Source organism: Microcaecilia unicolor, chromosome 9, assembly GCF_901765095.1.
Source record: "Microcaecilia unicolor chromosome 9, aMicUni1.1, whole genome shotgun sequence".
Classification (NCBI taxonomy): domain Eukaryota; kingdom Metazoa; phylum Chordata; class Amphibia; order Gymnophiona; family Siphonopidae; genus Microcaecilia; species Microcaecilia unicolor.
The window spans coordinates 207,296,441-207,318,414 of NC_044039.1; the positions used below are offsets into that span (position 1 = coordinate 207,296,441).

The 21,974-nt window shown below is 43.4% G+C and overlaps 1 protein-coding gene across 1 annotated transcript in view; it reads left to right on the forward strand.

Annotated features, from left to right (window-relative positions):
• Positions 1 to 21,974, forward strand: part of TRIP11 (thyroid hormone receptor interactor 11) — a 154,676-nt gene that overhangs the window by 13,222 nt on the left and 119,480 nt on the right. The window contains exons 4-6 of the mRNA XM_030213827.1: positions 5,222 to 5,497; positions 14,165 to 14,233; positions 19,000 to 19,165. Coding sequence (XP_030069687.1) covers positions 5,222 to 5,497; positions 14,165 to 14,233; positions 19,000 to 19,165 — 511 coding nt within the window. The remainder of the gene's footprint in view (positions 1 to 5,221; positions 5,498 to 14,164; positions 14,234 to 18,999; positions 19,166 to 21,974) is intronic.

The following is a 21,974-nucleotide window of genomic DNA, read 5'->3' on the forward strand; positions in this document are numbered from 1 at the left end:
TGTATCGCTAGGCTTGTTTAAGCCGGAGCCCCGACCTCAGTTTGAACACTGCTCCTTTTTCCAACTCAAAATTGAGGAGTTTAATTTGGTCACAATTTTTTTTTTCTCGATGTCCAAGAAGACTACCAGTGGCTTCAAAAGGTGTGCCCAATGTAATTGTGTGATTTCTGTTACAAATCCGCACAACTGGTGCATTAGGTGCTTTGGACCTGACCATGAACCTAACTCTTGTTCTCTCTGTTTACAAGTGCAGTTGAAGGTTCAACAGGAGAAGCTTTTTGATTCCTCGAAGGCCAATACATTGACACTGGCACCAGAAGCATCGAGCTCGATGGCTGCCAAGACTTCAGCATCCACTGGAATGCACCGGCATTGAGGAGGTCTCCACCTTTCTTGACTGGGCCTTGAGAGTAGGCCCCAGGACTAGTCGGCATTGAATCTGACACCAAGGGCACGTATGGGTTTGAAGTCATCCTCATCAGCACTAAAGAACCACAATGCTGTGCATTGGGGGAAGCCCAAAATGCTTAACTATTCGTCCTCCTTGAAGCATGGTGCTGGAAGTGCCAGGGCATTGGCATCGGTGGTACCGGAGAAGAGCCAGCACTGGGAGGAGCGTTCTCCACCCCCACCCCCCCTTGGAAGAGGTGCCAGTATGCAAGTCTCCCAGTGGCCAGGCCCCCCACTACCGATCCAACACTGACACCTCAGACTGCCTCTCTTCCGGCTCCCCCGCTTTTGCCGATGCCTTCCTTCGAAGAGGGTTTCCGAGGCATGCTCAGTTGCAAACCGCACAGTTATTGAGGGCACTTGCGCCAATTGCAGATCAGCCCCAGATTCTTCCTGAGGCCCCTTCCATACCGGTGCAGAGATCCTCTACTCCAGCACCTCGAGTGTCATTGACATCGATCTCAGTGCATACAGTACCACTCTCAGTGTCTGAGGAGGAAGCTTCCCCAGAGTCAGAGAGTAGAGCTGTAGCTTGGTGCTCTTCAGGACGTGAACATGGATCTATTGAGTTGAATCTCCTTTCTCCATGCAGGTTGCACCTCAGAATGTGGATACTCGGTACCGTATCCAAAATGCTCCCGGATTCAGGACGGTTCAGCTGCGACACCACTCTCTGGTGGTAGAATCTGCTCTCAAACAAGCTAGGAGCTCCAGAACTCATGCCTCAGCGTCCCCAGGTAGAGAGGCCAGGACATTAGATTCATTTGGGAGGAAAGCTGTTCAGGCATTGATGCTCGTTGCCCACATCCAGTCCTACCAGCTTTACATGAGCCTTTACTTGCAGTCTTTGGTCCTCTGTACACTAAGTCTTGCGGGTACTCTCCCACAGGAGCAGGCCGCAGAGCTTCGCCGGTTGTCCAGTAAGCAGCTGGAGTGTAGGAAATTTCTGGCTAGGGACACTTATGACTCTCTTGATATAGCATCCAGATTCTCTGCTATTTGTTGTGGGGATGCGCAGAGTTTCATGGCTGTGTGCCTCTGACCGAAAATCGGTGGTTCAGGAGAGGTTGGCGGATGTTCCTTGCTGAGGTGACAGCTTCTCTGGTGATAAAGTGGAAGAGGTTGCTGACCTCAGAAAGAAACATATGGACACCATCCAATCTCTCTTGGCACCTTCCATCTGCATACTCTTCCTCACGGAGGTTTTCGAGTGAGCCTAGACAACAAACCTACTTCTCTTAACGACGTAGGTTCTTGCCTTCTTTGTGTTCTGCCCAGCAGCCTCAAGCCCAGTGTTTTCGACCTCGCTAACCCCATCCTCAGAAGCCCCTGCCACCACCCCAGTCGAAACAAGGGACAAGCTTTTGACTGGCTCCAAGAGAGCATAGCCTCACTCAACGTAACTGTCCCAGATGGCCTACCAGAAGGGGGGAGGCTGAATTTTTTACCATCACAGGTTGCCTTGTGTAACCTCCGAGAAGTGGGTTCTTTAAATAGTCTGTCTCTGTTACGCCTTGCATTGGTGCCAAAGCCCACCAAATGGCCCACCAAAAGCGTTGTCACTCAGCTCTCAGCACAAGCAGGTACTTGTAGAGGAAATTTCTGCCCTTCTACAGGCTAATGTGGTCGAACCCATGCCACCAGGGATAGAAGGGAAGGGATTCTATTTCATGTACTTCCTTTTACCCAAGAAAATGGGGGGGGGGGGGGGGATTTCATCCCATCCTAAATCTAAGGACCCTGAACAAATTCCTGGTCAAAGAAAAGTTCAGGATGATTTTCCTGGGCACCCTTCTCCCCATGATTCAGGAAAACAATTGGCTATGCTCTCTGGACTTAAAGGATGTCTATACTCACATTTTGATACCTCCCCGATGTATCTCTTATATCAGAAAGGGACACACACATTACCAGTTCGTGTGCTGCCATTTGGCCTCGCTTGAGCTCCCAGGGAATTCACCAAATGTCTAATGGTAATAGCAGCATGTCAGTGCTGGCTGAGAATGTACATGTTTCCCTATCTGGATGATTGGCTGGTGAATAGCACATCACATGAAGGGACGTCAGTGTCAATGCGCCTAACTATTTGGGTGTTGGAGATACTAGGGTTTGTCATAAACTACCAGGATGGGCATGTGGTTTTGGAAAAAATGTTTGTAGAACAACTGACTGATAAAGGTGGAACTTGGGGTGTGTGTGGAGAACTATTCTATTGTGGTGAAACTTAATGTAAGTCCCACCTTCTCCCAGGCCAGCAATTGGAATGCATAGGAGCCCTGCTAGATATATATTGCAGGCTCAGGCTTGTCTTCCACAAGCAAGAATTGAGACCTTATCAACGCTTATGTCGCAAGTCCGAAGCAGCAAGCAGGTCACAACTTGGCAGATGTTGAGGTTGATGGGCCACATGGCCTCAAAAGTGTATGTCACTCCCATGGCACATCTCTATTTGAGAGAAACTCAGTGGACCCTAGCTTCCCAGTAGTCACGGGTGGCTGGGAACCTAGTGGATGTCATCCAGATTCTCCCAGAGTTGACTCATGCCCTTTTCTGGTGGACAATTCAGATGAATTTGACTGTGGGACTACCATTCCAAATTTCATCTTCTCAGAAGGTGCTAACAATGGATGCATCCAGCCTAGGATGGGGAGCTTATGTTGATGGACTTCACACCCAGGGGGGTTTGATCTGCTTAGGAAACAGATCTCCATATCAATCTCCTTGAGCTCAGGGCCATTTGGAATGCTGTGAAGGCTTTCAGAGATTGGCTGCAAAGCCAAATTATTCTCATCCAAATGGACAACCAGGTGGCAGTGTTTCATATAAACAAGTATGGGGGTATGGGATCCTACCCCTTGTGTCAGGAGGCAGTGGACCCTCCTTATGGGATGGGCCTCCGAGTCATATACCTCCCAGGAAAAGACAACTGTCTGGCGGACAGACTATGCAAGGTTTTGCAACCACATGTGTGGTCTCTCAATATGGTTGTAGCCCACAAAATCTTCCAAGAGTGGGGCACCTCCTCGGTGGATCTTTTTGCCGCTCAACAGCAAGGTCCCCTAGTTATGCTCCAGGCTCAGATGGCAGATTAGTGTCAGATGCCTTTTTCCTGCGTTGGGGGGGAGGGTCTTCCATATGCATATCCTCCAATATCTCTCATAGAGAAGACTTTGCTGAAACTCAAGCAAGACCAGGGAACTATGATCCTAATTGCATCTTTCTGGCTGAGGCAGATCTGGTTTCCTCTTCTTCTAGAGTTATCCTCTGAAGATCTGTGAAGATTGAGCTGTTTTCCGATCCTCATCATGCAGAATGAGGGGGTCTCTTCTACATTCCATCCTTCCATAGCTTGGATGTTGACAGCATAGAATTTGAAATCTTTGATTTGCTGGAGAATGTCTCCCACATCTTGCTGGCTTCCAGGAGAGATTCTACTAAGAGGGTGTTACTCATTTAAGTGAAGGAGGTTTGCTGTCTGGTGTGAGGGCAAGTTCTTAGATCCTCTCACTTCTACACAAAAACTGCTTGAATACCTCCTGCACCTCTCTGTGTCTGATTTGAAAACCAACTCTGTAAGGGTTCTTCTCAGTGCAAATAGTGCTTATCACTGTGTGGGAGATAAGCCCATCTCTGTAAGCCTCTAGTTGTTCACTTCATGAGAAGTTTGCTATCTACAAAACCTCCAACTGTGTCATGGGATCTCAACTTTGTCCTCACCCAGCTGATGAAAGCTCCTTTTGAGCTGCTTGATTCCTGTCGTCTGAAGTGTTTGACCTGGCGATCGTTGTGTTTCTGGTGGCAGCACTTCAGCTTAATGTGAGAGCCATGGCTATGTCTGTAGTTCATGAGGTCAGCCTTCATAGAGGAGATTCGCAAAGTTGGTACGTGGTCATCAGTCCACGTATTCACATTTCATTATTGCCTTGAGCAGGATACCCGATGAAACTGCTAATTTGGGCAAGCAGTCCTGTAGATTTTGTTTGGTGGCTAGAATCCAGTTCCCCCCTCCCCCCAGCCCAGTCTTCTGTTCCAGGCTGCACCTTCACAACTAGTAAACAAATTGTTTCAGGTTGATTGAATAACAGCCCTCGATGTTTCAAGTCTCTGTTGTCCTAGCGTTGTTTTTGGTGAGTCTGGTAGCTAGGGATTCCCTACTGTGAGAATATGATGGCCTGCCTGTCCTCAGAGAAAGCAAAGTTACTCACCTGTAGCAGGTGTTCTCCGAGGACAGCAGACCAAGTATTTTCATATACCCACCCACCTCCCCTTGGAGAGGTCCTTTTTAGTTAATCAGGAGGACTGACAGACCCGTGCTCATGCATCAAGCGGAAAGGCACTTGGTGGGACGCTATTAGAAAGTTCTTGATCTCACTAGTCAGTGTCTGAACCGGGCTCTGTCGGATGACATCACCCAGGTGTGAGAATACTTGGCCTGCTGTCCTCAGAGAACATCAACTACAGGTGAGTAACTTTGCATTTTCTAATGTGGCCAACCAAAACCAGGAGTAAGCAATAAATTGCACTTCATCTCCACAGAAGTGGATGGCCCGGTGAAAGAAATGCAGTTGTTCACTTTTTAGTGGTCATTATTATTTTGTCCACCACATTGGTGTTAAAGTATCTGAAGGCACCCCTTTGTATGATTTAATTAAAGTGCTTACTCTTGGTTTTGGTTAGGTATTTATCATTTATACCAGTGAGTTGGGGTTTTTTTTGTTTGTGTTTTGTTTTTCTCATGTGGTGACATTTCTATTCTAATGTAAATACTCAGGTGGAAATCAGTCACCTAAAAGCTAGACGGAATGTACTACAGGAACAGCTGCAGACGTCCCAGACAACATCTCAGTCAGCACAGCTGGGAGTTGGTATTTCCCCTCCAGCCACTGCATCTGCCTCTTTTAGTCCTGTGGCTAGACATCATCCAGGTTTTCCAGGAGATGAGATGGACTTTGGGGACATCATCTGGTCCCAGCAAAAAATAAACACACTGTCTAACCAAGTTTCTAGGCTTGAAGCCGAGGTTCTGCACTGGAGGCAGCTTGCACAGGTGACTGGATTTTTATACTTTTCAGCTCATATCTTCAAGTTGAGTACTTTTAAAAGTTATGATGTCTCATATGTAAGGTTCATGCCAGTAGTCATCAAATGGAAATCTGACTCATGTTTGTTTTTCATTTTTTTTTTTTGTTACATTTGTACCCCGTGCTTTCCCACTCATGGCAGGCTCAATGCGGCTTACATGGGGCAATGGAGGGTTAAGTGACTTGCCAGAGTCGCAAGGAGCTGCCTGTGCCTGAAGTGGGAATTGAACTCAGTTCCCCAGGACCAAAGTCCACCACCCTAACCACTAGGCCACTCCTCCACTGTTGCTACTATTTGAGATTCTATGTTGCTATTCCACTAGCAACATTCCATGTAGAAGTCGGCCCTTGCAGATCACCAATGTGGCCGCGCAGGCTTCTGCTTCTGTGAGTCTGACGTCCTGCACGTATGTGCAGGACGTCAGACTCACAGAAACAGAAGCCTGCGCAGCCTTCTACATGGAATGTTGCTAGTGGAATAGCAACATTCCATGTAGAATCTCCAATAGTATCTATTTTATTTTTGTTACATTTGTACCCCGCGCTTTCCCACTCATGGCAGGCTCAATGCGGCTTACATGGGGCAATGGAGGGTTAAGTGACTTGCCCAGAGTCAGAAGGAGCTGCCTGTGCCTGAAGTGGGAATCAAACTCAGTTCCTCAGGACCAAAGTCCACCACCCTAACCACTAGGCCACTCTTCCACTCCCGAAAAGCAATTTTTTGTATTGGAACATTTCAGTGCTGAACCAAGAATTCCTGTATTGCTGCATCTCAGTAGAATTACTACTACTACTACTACTTAACATTTCTAGAGCGCTACTAGGGTTACGCAGCGCTGTACAGTTTAACAAAGAGAGACAGTCCCTGCTCAAAGAGCTTACAATCTAATAGACAAGTGAACGGTCGGTCCGATAGGGGCAGTCAAATTGGGGCAGTCTGGATTCACTGAACGGTAAGGGTTAGGTGCCGAACGCAGCATTGAAGAGGTGGGCTTTAAGCAAAGAATTGAAGTGGCTCATAGTGTTACATAGAGGCATATTTTCAAAGCACTTTGGGAGGCTAAGTTCCATAGGTTTCTATGGAACTTTGGGAGGCTAAGTGCTTTGAAAATGAGCCTCATAGTAACCTCAATCAACAATAATAAAATACAATCAGTATTCAAATTTACAGTACAAATCACTTGAAACCATTAGCTCTTCACAGACCACCAGCCCATAGCAGCTATGTCAGCATCTTAAATTACATAATTTGAAATAACTGTGACTGAAAATAAAACATGTATTCTTCCAAAGGTTTCCTTATTCATCCATAGGATGGAGTTGATCCAGAGCGTGGCTACTGAAATGTTCAATGATTTTCATTATAAAGCATATGAGAACAGATTTAGGGATCTCAACATGTATTCTTTGGAATAAAGATGCAGAGGGGAGATATGATAAGAGACATTTAAATATATACATGGTAGTAATGCACAGGAGGTGGGTCTGTTGCAGGAGAAAAGAAGCTCTGGAACATAGGGTCATAGGTGAAAGTTACAGACGGAAGAGAAATCTAGGGAAATATATCTTTATAGAGAGGTGGTGGATGCATGGAACAGCCTCCCAGCGAAGGTGGTGAAGCTGAGAACTGTATATGAATTCATGAAAGCGTGGGACAAGCATAGAGTTTCTTTGAGAGAGGAAGCGATTATAGAACTTAGCAGTTAGTATAGATGGGCAGACTGGATAGGCTGTAGAGTCTTTATATGCTGAATTTGTTAAAAATGTTTCTGTATCTGTATTTTTGGGGTTGAAAAATACCTTAGCATATAAAAATAAAATAAAATTGGTGCCTGTCTCTGGTCTAGGTGAAGCTGACATGGTACAGCATGTTTGTGGCAGGCTCAACTAGGAAGAAACTGTTGTGCTTCAGTGGGCTGGAAGAGAACAGACGCTGTCTGGGTTTTCCAGCCAGGTGGAAGTGCTGCAGCCTTGAACACTTTCTTCTCTAGAAAAAAGGCTAGACAGAGCAGCAGAAGATAACATCCATCCCCTGGAGTCTGAGAGAGAGACTGGAGGGAAAACTAGAAGGGGAAGCTGGAGGGAGGGGAAAAAAACAAGCAAACACCCCAAATAGACAAAATAAAAAAGTATTTGACAAAAATGAAGAAAAAGAGTAAAAAGTGAAAAAATAAACATAAAAAATAATCTTTTAAAAGTTTACAAGAAAACATACCTATTTTGATTGGCACCCAGTTTTATCAATTTGTCACGCCCCTGTATATGGCATGTTAGTCTTTTTTAAAAGTGTACTGATAAGGGTTCTTTTTCAAGAAACATATAATTACAGAATGTACATCCTGATAACTTAGAGTTTGTGGTCTACTATTTCTGAATATCTTATGGAATTTCTTTTTCTTAATGAAAAGGATTCAAAATATTACCATAATTGTCATGTTAGATTTTAAACTTTCTTGGGATTATGAAAGGATGTTTGCTCCTTTATTTTTTGAACATTTAAAAATGTATCTTTGTATTTAGATGCATTTTTTGAGTTGTAATTATTTTAAATTGCTTTATTGCTTTAATTTTATTTAGTCTGTATTTGTTTACCCTGCTTTGAGCAAAATTTGTTTTGGAAAAGCAGGTAATAAGTAAATCTCATTTCCCCTATACTAAATATCTATATAAAAAGTCCTGAACAGGAAAACAAAACATCCGCATTGTGCTTATAACAGGGAACTATCCCTTTTCTGAATCAAGCAATATAGACTTCTCTTGTTATAAGCTGTGACAAAATGGTGAATTTTCCAGCATATGAATTAAAAGAATATTTCATGAAGTGTATTTCTCGAGTTTGGCCAGCATGTGGTGCATGTTTTATGTTTAAAACTGTTACAGAGAACTGACTGTACCTTCTTTAGTTTAACACAGGTAAGTGGTAACCTGCAGTAATGTGGCTACCTACTTTTAAAACTTGTTGTTCTGGGCTCTGATTGGCCCAGGAGCTCAAATTCAGCCAGGATATACTGGCTTTTTTTCCAGTCTTAGCCAGAGAGAAGAGAGAGCAAGATCTCTTTGCTGAGGCCCTTTGAACAGCTATATGTCCTGAACCCCCCAGGTACTATTTAGATAGTAAACAAACGTTTAGATAGTTTTATAATTGATCTACAGTGGGGGAAATAAGTATTTGATCCCTTGCTGATTTTGTAAGTTTGCCCACTGACAAAGATATGAGCAGCCCATAATTGAAGGGTAGGTTATTGGTAACAGTGAGAGATAGCACATCACAAATTAAATCCGGAAAATCACATTGTGGAAAGTATATGAATTTATTTGCATTCTGCAGAGGGAAATAAGTATTTAATCCCTCTGGCAAACAAGACCTAATACTTGGTGGCAAAACCCTTGTTGGCAAGCACAGCGGTCAGACGTCTTCTGTAGTTGATGATGAGGTTTGCACACATGTCAGGAGGAATTTTGGTCCACTCCTCTTTGCAGATCATCTCTAAATCATTAAGAGTTCTGGGCTGTCGCTTGGCAACTCGCAGCTTCAGCTCCCTCCATAAGTTTTCAATGGGATTAAGGTCTGGTGACTGGCTAGGCCACTCCATGACCCTAATGTGCTTCTTCCTGAGCCACTCCTTTGTTGCCTTGGCTGTATGTTTTGGGTCATTGTCGTGCTGGAAGACCCAGCCACGACCCATTTTTAAGGCCCTGGCGGAGGGAAGGAGGTTGTCACTCAGAATTGTACGGTACATGGCCCCATCCATTCTCCCATTGATGCGGTGAAGTAGTCCTGTGCCCTTAGCAGAGAAACACCCCCAAAACATAACATTTCCACCTCCATGCTTGACAGTGGGGACGGTGTTCTTTGGGTCATAGGCAGCATTTCTCTTCCTCCAAACACGGCGAGTTGAGTTCATGCCAAAGAGCTCAATTTTTGTCTCATCTGACCACAGCACCTTCTCCCAATCACTCTCGGCATCATCCAGGTGTTCACTGGCAAACTTCAGACGGGCCGTCACATGTGCCTTCCGGAGCAGGGGGACCTTGCGGGCACTGCAGGATTGCAATCCGTTATGTCGTAATGTGTTACCAATGGTTTTCGTGGTGACAGTGGTCCCAGCTGCCTTGAGATCATTGACAAGTTCCCCCCTTGTAGTTGTAGGCTGATTTCTAACCTTCCTCATGATCAAGGATACCCCACGAGGTGAGATTTTGCGTGGAGCCCCAGATCTTTGTCGATTGACAGTCATTTTGTACTTCTTCCATTTTCTTACTATGGCACCAACAGTTGTCTCCTTCTCGCCCAGCGTCTTACTGATGGTTTTGTAGCCCATTCCAGCCTTGTGCAGGTGTATGATCTTGTCCCTGACATCCTTAGACAGCTCCTTGCTCTTGGCCATTTTGTAGAGGTTAGAGTCTGACTGATTCACTGAGTCTGTGGACAGGTGTCTTTCATACAGGTGACCATTGCCGACAGCTGTCTGTCATGCAGGTAACGAGTTGATTTGGAGCATCTACCTGGTCTGTAGGGGCCAGATCTCTTACTGGTTGGTGGGGGATCAAATACTTATTTCCCTCTGCAGAATGCAAATAAATTCATATACTTTCCACAATGTGATTTTCCGGATTTAATTTGTGATGTGCTATCTCTCACTGTTACCAATAACCTACCCTTCAATTATGGGCTGCTCATGTCTTTGTCAGTGGGCAAACTTACAAAATCAGCAAGGGATCAAATACTTATTTCCCCCACTGTATATTCAGTTACTTGTTACTGTTTGCTGATTGCACCTTTTATGTTCACTGTTTTGATTTTTCATGACCATAAACCTTTTTAGTTTATTGCCTCTGCTTGTCTGGACTGAGTAAAAATCGGTGGTTTGTGTGTTGTGTCTGTAGGTGCTTTCTAGGAACTATGGGACCACTGGGAGTGTGGCCCCAGTAACCTAGGAATCACTGGGAATAATTTGAGAGCAGGAGACTCGCCCAGAGGCAGTTGGAACACAGTCGGTGGGAGGAGGGTGCTAGTGTAGAGCACAAGCAGCAGGTGCAGGCAGACCTGAGCTGTGCTGGGGTAGACTCTGCAAGTGGTTGCGTGGTAGCCCCAGGCGGATGGCTAGACGTTTTGTGATATAAGCATAATGCGGATTTCTTTTTTTCTATTCAGCACTTTTTAATAGATATTTTGTGTCTATTTCTAGGTTATAAACTTGTAATAGAACATGTAATTTCCATTTCAGAACTGAAAAAGAATACATACAGTGGCAAGTTTTGTAGTATCATGTTATTTCTTTATAATGGCTAATCAGATTATGCAAGAAAAAATCTGCTTAACATCAGTGTGCATGCCATAGTAATGGCAGTTCATTACTTGTAGATGGGTTACTGTTTGGATGTGTTTGAGTCTTGCATTAATTATGCTGGTGCAAGTCCTAAGGATCTCCAGGTATAATTTCTTCTGACATTTTCCATCTGTTGAAGCTTAGTAATTTTAATGAGGTACATGATTAGAGTGATGGAGTTACATACAGTGGCTATAGAAAATTTACATCCACTTCCAAAACATTAGCTTTTTGTTACCTTATAACCCACAAGTAGCATGCATTAAAACAGTGTTTGTTCTGTGTAAACAAATATCCTATCCCACAACAGCCTGGTGAATAGTATTCCAGAAATATCAGAAAAATGAAGTAACACTAAAACATGGAATAACTTGGTTGGGTACGTGTCCACTCTCCTCCTTTATACTGTAAGGTTTGATTGTAATTGGTTGCCTTCAAAAGTGCACAAAAGCACAATTATATTGGCCATTTCAGTGTTAAAATTGTATTATTCATATGATAACAGGATAAATTCAACAACTTTCTCTGCTGGCTAGTATATTTCAAAGCAAATACCCATCAGTACAAAGGAACTGGCAGAACAACTCTGTGACAAAGTTTACAAATTACTACTATTACTTAACATTTCTAGAGCGCTACTAGGGTTACATAGCGCTGTACAGTTTAACAAAAAAGGATGGTCCCTGCTCCAAGGAGCTTACAATCTAATGGGCGAAATGTGAAGTTGGGGCAGTCTAGATTTCCTGAATAGAGGTATGGTGGTTAGGTGCCGAAGGCGACATTGAAGAGGTGGGCTTTGAGCAAGGCTTTGAAGATGGGCAGTGAGGGGGCCTGGCGTATGGGCTCAGGGAGATTATTCCAGGCATGGGGTGAGGCGAGGCAGAAAGGGCGGAGCCTGGAGTTGGCGGTGGTGGAGAAGGGTACTGAAAGGAGGGATTTGTCTTGAGAGCGGAGGCTACGGGTGGGAACGTAAGGGGAGATGAGGGTAGAGAGGTAGGGAGGGGCTGCAGATCAAGTGCATTTGTAGGTTAGTAGGAGAAGCTTGAACTGTATGCGGTACCTGATTGGAAGCCAGTGAAGTGACTTGAGGAGAGGGGTGATATGAGTATATCGGTCCAGGTGGAAGATAAGACATGCGGCAGAGTTCTGAACGGACTGAAGGAGGGATAGATGGCAAAGTGGCAGGCCAGTGAGGAGTAGGTTGCAGTAGTCAAGGCGAGAGGTAATGAGAGAGTGGATGAGAGTTCGGGTGGTGTGCTCAGAGAGGAAAGGGTGAATTTTGCTAATATTATAGAGGAAGAAGCGACAGGTCTTGGCTATCTGCTGGATATGTGCAGAGAAGGAGAGGAAGGAGTCGAAGATGAGTCAGAGGTTGCGGGCAGATGAGTATAAAATCTGAGTATAAAAGCAAAACTGGCTTAGCCACAAGGCAGACTAAGTGGCCACATAGTGTGGCAGCTTCTGGGGGGATGAAAGGGGGCAGCTAAGGGGAAAGCAAAACAGGTAGGTCCTGACAGCAACATATACTCAAAGAACCTGACAGCAACATATACTCAAAGAACCTGTCTCCAGGGAGTGTGGCTAATTTGCAAATTGCCCATTTACCTGGGTAAGTGGCTTTTAGAGCTCTACTTCATCTGTGTAATAGAAAATAGTTTAAATATATCATGTCCAATTTAGCATTTTTAAACGGATCGCTTTGTGAAGGGTGATGGTGGGGTGACCATGGCTGATGAGTTTAATTATGAAAATTTCAATGTGTGGGCCTAGCAGTCTGAAGTCAGTTGAGGGGGGATGCAAAACTGAAGGTTCATCTAAGGCATGTCATACCTTTGCACCAGCTTATAAAAGAATTGCGGAGTCTTTGAATGTGTCTTGATGTACGGTCAAGATGACTGTTATGAATTGGAAAATATATGGCACCACCAGGACCAGGGTAATTTCAAGAGCACTATAGGCTTTTGTAATGGTCTGGTGAAAGTATGGATGTGACAACAATATCCCAAGCAAGCACTGTACAAATCTGACTTGTATGATAGTGTGGGAAAAATGAAGACATCACTCAAAAATGCCTGCATTGAATCCCATTTGATGTATTATGTAAAGGAGCACCAAAGAATACAGTAGCCATGTGGCAACGTTTTTGTGGTCTGATGAAACTAAAATACAACTTTAGTTGCTTGAATGCAAAGCATTTTGTTTGGAACAAATCCATCATAGCCTATTATTCAGAGAACACCATCCCTACTGTAAAATGTGGTGGTGACAGTACCATGTTATAGGGGACCTTTCTTAGCAGGGAATAGACCACTTGTCAACAGAGAGAGGAGAAGGTATGGAATAAAATACCAAAAAAGTTTTGAAAACCTGCTGCCCTATGCAAGAAAGCTGGAACTGGGGTGGAAGTTCATCTTTCAACACAATAGCATGAGCATGTAGCCAGAGCTACTGTGGAGTAGCCAAGGAATAAAAAAGTCCTGAAAGTGGCCTAGTCAAAGCCCTGACCTCAGTCCACTGGAAATCTATGGTGTGGCAGCCATATTTTCTTTATGGTATGCCTTGAAATTGCTGTTCATTACTCCCTAAATAATTTCAGAGTTTGACTGGTAAAAGACTGGTCTAGTATTGATACATCTAGGTATGCAAGGCAGGGGCGTAGCCAGACAACAGATTTTGGGTGGGCCTAGGAAAGAAGTGGGTGGGCACCACGTGCTCTCCCCCACCAGCACCAAAAAAATATCTTAGCTGGCGAGAAAACGCTTCTTTCCATCTTGGCTTACCATCAGCTGATAGAGCTTGGGATCTCCACCAGCTACCACTAAACTTGTGCTACTGTTAGGTGGGCCTGAACCCTAAGTGGGTGGGCCCTGGCCCACCCAGGCCCACCTGTGGCTACACCACTGATGCAAGGTGGTGGAAACCTATCCCAGCACACATTGTTGTGATAGCTGTTAAAGGTGCTTTCACCAAATATTAACTCAAGAATGTGGAGATCTGTCAGATTGTTGCATTTCCATTTTATTTTTTGGGTATATGCTTTGTAAATCATTTTTCCCACGAAAGGCATGGAGAATAGTGTGTTAATGATTGGAGTAACCAAAGCATGCAAGTCCAATGCACTACAGCATTTGGAAAACATTCAAGGGAACGTAGATTTTCTGTAGCCATTGTAGAAGGCACAGTGTACAATAAATGTTTTCATTCTTTTGTTAAGGAAAGGAGAATAAAAATTTTTTTTGTTTCTTTGTAGATATTTTCTCATGGTAAGTTGAAGTCTAATGCAAGCTTTGTTCCCTATTCCAGTCTTCTAAAGCGCAAGGAACAGATCAAACTAGTCAGAGTGAAATCTGCACATTACAAAACGCCATTAAGGTAAGAGGATACTGGGACTTGCTGCTGATCTTATTCATAGCTGTTTTTGCTAACAAGTGTTTTGCCTAAATCTAGCATTGTGATTTGATTTACTGTGGGTATTTTGTTTTTAGGTGAAAATAATGGCCACGTAAATTTTGCTGAAATTTGTTGGGTGGTACCTGCAGAGTAGTAGGACTTCACCCATCAAATGGTGATTTAATCCAACCAGCAGTTGCAGCAGCAGTTATCAGGTGATCTTACTGGCTGCAACTTGCTGCTGGTGTGCTGCACTATTCTGATGAGTGGCCTAGTAACTGGAGCCAGAGATTACATTGTTGACCAGCAAATGTACAGGAAGCTGCCTAACACTGAACCAGTATATCAGGAGAAACCTTGTTCAGTACTACTACTACTACTACTATTTAGCATTTCTATAGCGCTACAAGGCGTACGCAGCGCTGCACAAACATAGAAGAAAGACAGTCCCTGCTCAAAGAGCTTACAATCTAATAGACAAAAAATAAAGTAAGCAAATCAATTAATGTGTACAGGAAGGAGGAGAGGAGGGTAGGTGGAGGCGAGTGGTTATAAGTGGTTACAAGTCAAAAGCAAGGTTAAAGAGGTGGGCTTTCAGTCTAGATTCAAAGGTGGCCAAGGATGGGGCAAGACGTAGGGGTTCAGGAAGTTTATTCCAGGCGTAGGGTGCAGCGAGACAGAAGGCGCGAAGTCTGGAGTTGGCAGTAGTGGAGAAGGGAACAGATAAGAAGGATTTATCCATGGAGCGGAGTGCACGGGAAGGGGTGTAGGGAAGGACGAGTTTGGAAAGATACTGGGGAGCAGCAGAGTGAGTACATTTATAGGTTAGAAAAAGAAGTTTGCGAAAACGGATAGGGAGCCAGTGAAGCGACTTGAGGAGAGGGGTAGTATGAGTAAAGCGACCCTGCCTTCAGAAAAGGCAACAACAGAAAACTTCTTCATCTAAACAAACAAAAAAAAACTCCACCTACACCAGCAGCTACAGAACCAGAACGGCCAAGAAGTATATGCAAAGCGTAGGACAAATAACAAGCAAGCTAAGTGCGCAGTATATATTTGACAGACACATAGCAAGAGGCATTCTACCCATGTACACAGATGTACAGATGAAATAAATAGATATCATGTGGGCATAAAAAGTCATGGGATAGGAGATAATGTTCTGTTGTGGTTTAGGAATTGGTTATTGGACAGGAAACAGTGGTAGGATTAAATAGCAGTTTTCCTCCGTGGAGGAGGGTGAATAGTGGAGTGCCACAAGTATCTGTACTGGGACCGGTGCTATTTAACATATTTATAAATGCTCTGAAAATTGGAACAACGAGTGAGATAATTAAATTTGCAGATGACACAAAACTGTTCAAAGTTATTAAAGTACATGCAGGAAGACCTTAGGAAATCGGAAGAATGGGCATCCAAATGGTAAATGAAATTTAATGTGGACAAGTGCAAAGTGATGCACATTGGGAAGAATAATCCAAATCATAGTTAACTGATGCTAAGATCCACCTTAGAAGTCGGCATCCAAGAAAAAGATCTAGGTGTAATTCTAGACAACGCTGAAATCTGCCCAGTGTGCTGCGGCGGCCAAAAAAGCCATCAGGATGCTAGGAATTATTAGGAAAGGAATGGTAAATTAAGACCAAGAATATTATAATGCCTCTGTATCGCTTCATGGTGTGACTTCACCTTTATTGTGTGCAATTCTGGTTGCCGTATCTAAAAAAAAATTTTTTTTTTTAAAAAGCGACCAAAATGATAAAGGAGATGGAACTCCATGAGGAAAGGCTTAAAGAGGTTAGAGCTCTTCAGCTTGGAAAAGAGATAGCTGAGGGGGGATATGATTGAGGTCTACAAAATCCTAAGTGGTATAAGAATGGGTAAAAGTGAGATGTTGGTTTTTTTTTCCTCCTCTTTCAAAAAGTACGAAGACTAGGGGACACGCCATGGAGTTACATGGAAATACTTTCAAAAGAAATAGAAGGAAATATTTTTTCATTCAATGAATAATTAAGCTCTGGAACTTGTTGCTAGAGGACATGGTGACAGCGGTTAGCATATCGGGGTTTAAAAAATGGTTAGGACAAGTTCATGGAGGAAAAGTCCATAGTGTGTTATTTAGGTAGACACAGGGAAGCCACTGCTTGCCCTGGGATCGGTTGCATGAATCTTGCTACTAGTTGAGTTTCTGCCAGGTACTTGTGACCTGGATTGACCACTGTTAGAAGCAGGATACTGGGCTAGATGGACATTTGGTCTGACCCAGTATAGGTATTCTTATGTTCATATACATTTCCTATTTTTTTTGTACCCTGTCCTGAATGTTTAAGTAATATCGAAGTTCTTTTACTAAAACTTAGTGTGCACTAATGAACGTTCACATGTGCTAAATGCTACATGGCCTATTTTATACCTATGGGCCATGTGAATATCTTATTATATTTCAGTGTGTGTTAGCGATACTAAGCTTTAGGAAAAGGGCCCCATATTTTAAAAATCCCTTTTCTTTTATACCCATGGGAGAGAATGCTCCAGCTTTGTCAACTTTAGAGATGGCTGTATTTTTGTTTTGTTTCTTTAATTTATAAATCTTTATTGAATAGAAGTTTACCACAACTACATTTTTCCATGTCTTTAGAATACAATTCAACTTGTAACATAACATACCACTTGAAAATTCTAGACAATTTTCCCCCCTCCTCTCCCCCCCCCTCTATACATACTCCCCCCCCCCCCCCCCCACCACCCTTACCCTCTCCCCGCCTCTTTCCCTTCCCCTCAGGATGCTGATTTGTTCCCTTCTTCATATCCCTTATTTAAAACATCATTCAACCTAGACCATTCTTGCACCTCCGGGTTATATCTACCCTTGAGCTTATCTGTTAATTTTTCAAGCTCTGTTATGGCTCTAAGTTTCACCCTCCAATTATGTGCCTTGGGCCCTGTATTTCGTTTCCAATGCAACTCTGTTGTAGTCTTCGCCACAGCCAGGCTTATGCGCTTGACTCTCTGTTGCCACTTTTACCCTCTCTGGTTCCCCCATCCCAACAAGCACCATTTAGAGTCACTTGGGAAAGGGACCTCCAGTACTTCTGATAGCTCCTCTGCTATCTCCCTCCAATATATTTGCAGCAACTTGCACTCCCACCATATATGATAAAACGTTCCCGTTTCCTGTCCACATCTCCAACAAACTCCGGAGGCCCTTGGGTACATTTGTTTCTCTTTATCTGGTGTGTAGTACCATCTGCTCAATACTTTATATGCATTCTCCTTTATTAATACACATATTGAGGCTTTTTTAACCTCTATACATACCCTCCTCCATTCAGCCTCCATATATGGAAGTTTCTGAAATCCCTGGAGATTCCCTTCCCCTTTCATCAATATCCCCCCACACATTTTCAAATTTCTCATATTCCTCTGGTTGGGTCTTTGTCCACTTCTCCATTATAATAAAATGTTTGACTTGCAAGTAAGTATATATATCGGACCCCTGTAACCCGTACATTTCTTGCAATTCCCCAAATGTCTTGATTCGCCCTTCCTCTAGAAAATCTCTGAACTGAATCAGTCCCGTCTGAAACCATGTCAGAAAAACTCCTGTTTCCTTTCCTGCCGGAAACCCTGGTTCTTGTGTTATCCATGCATAGGAGGATCTATTCTGTGTGCCCCTCAATTTAGTTTTTAGGGCGCCCCACAGTGTCAATAAGTGTGATACAAAAGGATTCAGCGTCAATTTCCCATATGTCTGTTCTGAAAGGGAAACCCATAACAAGCCCTCCAAATGCCCCTCCCTAACAAATATCTGCTCCAATCTGGTTACTGGAGATAGGTCTACCTTGCAGCACTCTGCTATTTGTGTTATTTGTGCCACCCAATAATACCATTGTATATTCAGCATATCTCTCCCCCCTTCCTCCACCTTTCCCCATGTTATCCGCGGTGCTAATCTTGCTAGTGGCTGTATTTTTGTTATAGATACGTTTATTGTACTTTATGATGTTATAAGGCACTGTAGGCCCTTTGTTTCCTCCCACCCTCCAAATTAAAAACTTATTTATGCACATCAGAGAAAAGAAGGTGGCAAGTTGACAGGGAGTATTTCAGATATATACAGAATTCTGCAAAAAATGTTCATTTTTATTGTAGAGGTTCTTCACACAAGACACGGTCAACTCATATTGTAGCAATAGCAATGGTAAAATAACCAAATGTTGGCTTAATGCCCAATTGAAACAGTGAGGTAAACTTAGAAATAGGCAAATTAAATCAAATAGCAACAATATGATACAGAGTGAGTAATGTACATATTAAAACAATATGTAATAGAAATATGATACAATGTCAGTAGAATACAAATGAAACACAATGTTAGAACAATATAATGAAGCATCTTAATAGACAACAGAGGGGACATTAGGATCCTGTTTCTGATGTACTGTTTAATATATTTATATGGCATCATGTGGTAAGAACTGTCTTTTTTTTTTCTTTGCATCCCTCCATCACCTTGTGAGCCTATTAGGAGACAGATTTTGAGAAGCAAATTAATAGGGCCAGCTATAAGACTTAGACCATAGCTGAGTGGGCATCTTTCCAACATTGAAAATTTTCATCTAGTTCATGCTAACTTGTAGTCCTTTTTTCCTGATCTTCTAAAAGCAACCCATCCGGCTCTGAATTTACTGACTGCAAATAAGTAACTGTTTGCTGCTTAACTCTTAAGTTCCACTTTGTTGTTGTAGGAACTGAAACAAAAATTAAGTCAGGAAATAGATGAACATCAGCACGAGCTTTTGGTACTGCAGGACACACACCGTCAGAAACTGGCAGAAATCACTCGCCGGCACCGAGAGGAATTAGCAGAATATGAAGAGAGAATTGAAGAACTGGAAGAACAAATCCAGCAAGGTTTGTTACTCCATTTCAATTCTAGTGACTCTTGGCCCACTTTTCTAACATTTTCCAATCTCTCAGCTTATAGTCAAACATACAGATCTGTAAAAGGTGGTGGGAGGAAAAACCTTTCATAAAGGTTGAGAAAATAGTAAACTGTACACCAGTGGTTATAGAACCAGAAAGGCCTTGAAGAAGTACACAAAGCAGGGGACAGACACAGAACAGACTTGACTGACACGTATCAAGAGGTGGTTTTCCACAGGGAAGAGCTCTATCATAACAGTGTAAAGTGGCAACCAAATACACGCTGTGTATACACAGATGTCTCTTCAGTTGAATAAATTCAGTCTTGGGTACACATTTCCTATTTGTTTGGTACCCTGTTGTAAATATTTAAATAATATATTATAAAGTATTATCTTTTATGCCCATGGTAGAGAGCACTCCAGCCTTGTCAACTTAAGAGGCCACATTTTTTTTTTTTAATATATGAATCTTTTACTAGGGTTACCATATGTCTGGTTTTACCCGGACATGTCCTCTTTTTAAGGACATCGAGGGACGTGCAGGTAAGAATCAGTAACGTAGGGGTTGGGATGTGGAATGTGGGTAGAGGGTAGGGGAGTGAGGGAGCTGTAAAAAAAAAAAAAAGTGAGTGGAGGGAGGCTGGAAAAAGATTGGGGGGGAGGGAAATATATAGATGGGGATGGCTTTCTTTTGGGGGGTCAGGTCAAGATGACTGGGATTGGGGAGGGGGCATGACGAGGTGTGGGGAAGGGAGGGACAGAGTGAGGAGGGAAGGGGTGTGGCTATTGGCGTCCTATTTTTTTTTTTTTTGTTGTTGGGGCAAATATGGTAACCCTATCTTTTACTGTGCTTTGATATAATGTTGTAAGGCACTGTAGGCCCTTTGGAAAAGAGTGGCATAGTCTTAAATAGGCTTATTTATTGAAGCAGGGACAGTCAGAGTTGCTACAGGGTGCTTCAGTTTCTCACCCACTACCCCTCTGGCTTCTAAGAGATCTCATTTAGACCTCCAGGAGTGGGCAGATGAAGTTATCTGTGTTTCTCTGTCATCTGATCTGACCTTGGACTTTTCAGAAGGATCCATATGAGGAAGGGAGATGATCCAAAAGTACTGAGGTGGTTTCTTAAAGAGGAGCTTAGTACTCTTATTTCTGAGGCACTAGGGGTGCTTTCCATTGAGGAGCCTTCTGCTTCGGCGTCAGGAATTCCATCTTCTTCGATCATGAGGTGGTTTATTCAATTTCAATTCAGTTTATGTTTGAACAATTTTATTGTTGTGAATGACAAACAATATAACAATTGAGCAATTAAACAAGTGTTCCACATTATCTCTCCCTCTCCCATCACAGATATCGACATGTTCTTATTACAGATTCAATGACTTCCTGTCTTAGTATTCCCCTTGTAGAGGGACCGCATAATGTCTACAAACACAATCTATATTCAGTAGAAACACAATTCCGTAGATAAACAACAATAAGGTACCTACTACATAATCCTCCTTTCCTCCCCCAAACCCCCTCTCCGGCTGTAACTTCCCCCCTCCCTCCCCACCCTAGCCCTCCCTTTCCCCCCTCCCCCTCATCTTCCCAACCACCCCCCTCCCTTCTTCCCCTACTCAGCCTGGAAGATCTGTATCGCAATTCTAATGGAAAGTTCACTTTGCATTAGAAGCAGACTCCGGCCTCTTGGGCTCAGAATACGTAAGTAAGGGCCCCAAAGAGCCAAAAATGCAATCCTCTTTTTCTGTGAGAATCTAATCTCATTAGCCTCCCAGGAATCAGCTGATGCAACTGATTCCTCCAGTGCCAGTAGGCCGGAGGGTCTTTGACCGTCCAGTATTGTAGTATGCATTTCCTTGCCAACAAACACATCTTGCGAATTAACAATACTTCAAAGCGATTCTGTCCTCTAAAGGACTCTGGCAGATCTAAAATTAATTGTTCAACTGTTCCCCGGGTCCTGACTCCCAGTCTCCTTTCCCAAAAGCCTCTAACCTGAGTCCAGAATCTTTTCACTCTAGAGCAACTCCAAAACATATGTAAAAACGTACCTGGGCTCGTTCCACATTTAGTACAATTTGAGCCGTTACCTCCTCCCATGTGTATTAGTTGTGTCATTGCTACATACCCTCTATGGATGCATCGGTATGCACATTCTCTCAAACGAGCATCCGTGACTAAAGCAGGTATGCGAGCCACTATTCTCGGCACGTCCCAGGCCCCCAGTTCAAAGCCCAATTCTTTTTCCCATGCTTTTTTCAGTGATCCATACTCCCTAGGGGGTTGCCATCTTTGTAATGCTTTACAGAGTAAAGAGACCGTAACTTCTCCCTCGCCCATTGAATGAAAAAACTCTCGTAACTTACCCCCCACCTGTCTGGTCAAGGAAGACTCCGGTAATGATGCCATATAGTGTTGTATTTGTCTTATAGCAAACCTATTACCCCAGGAATCTCCCACTCTACGTAATATTTCTTCAGTTAGCAGGGGCCGCCCATCTCCATCCAACAGATCTCCCAAACATATAATTCCTTGTCTCTCCCAATCTACAAAATATCGACTTGACATCCCTGGTAGAAATTCGCAATTCCCACAGATTGTAAGTTGATCTGACACTGTTGGATCTCCCCCAAACTGTCGCACCAGTTTCCTCCATGCCTCCCTTAGCGGGCGCACCAACACACTTCTACGCAATTCCTCCGGCAGTGTACTTATTTTATGGTGTAGCAATGAAAACAATTTGTAAGATCCCAAATATGCCTTCTCCATCGCTATAGGAGTATAGCGTTGTG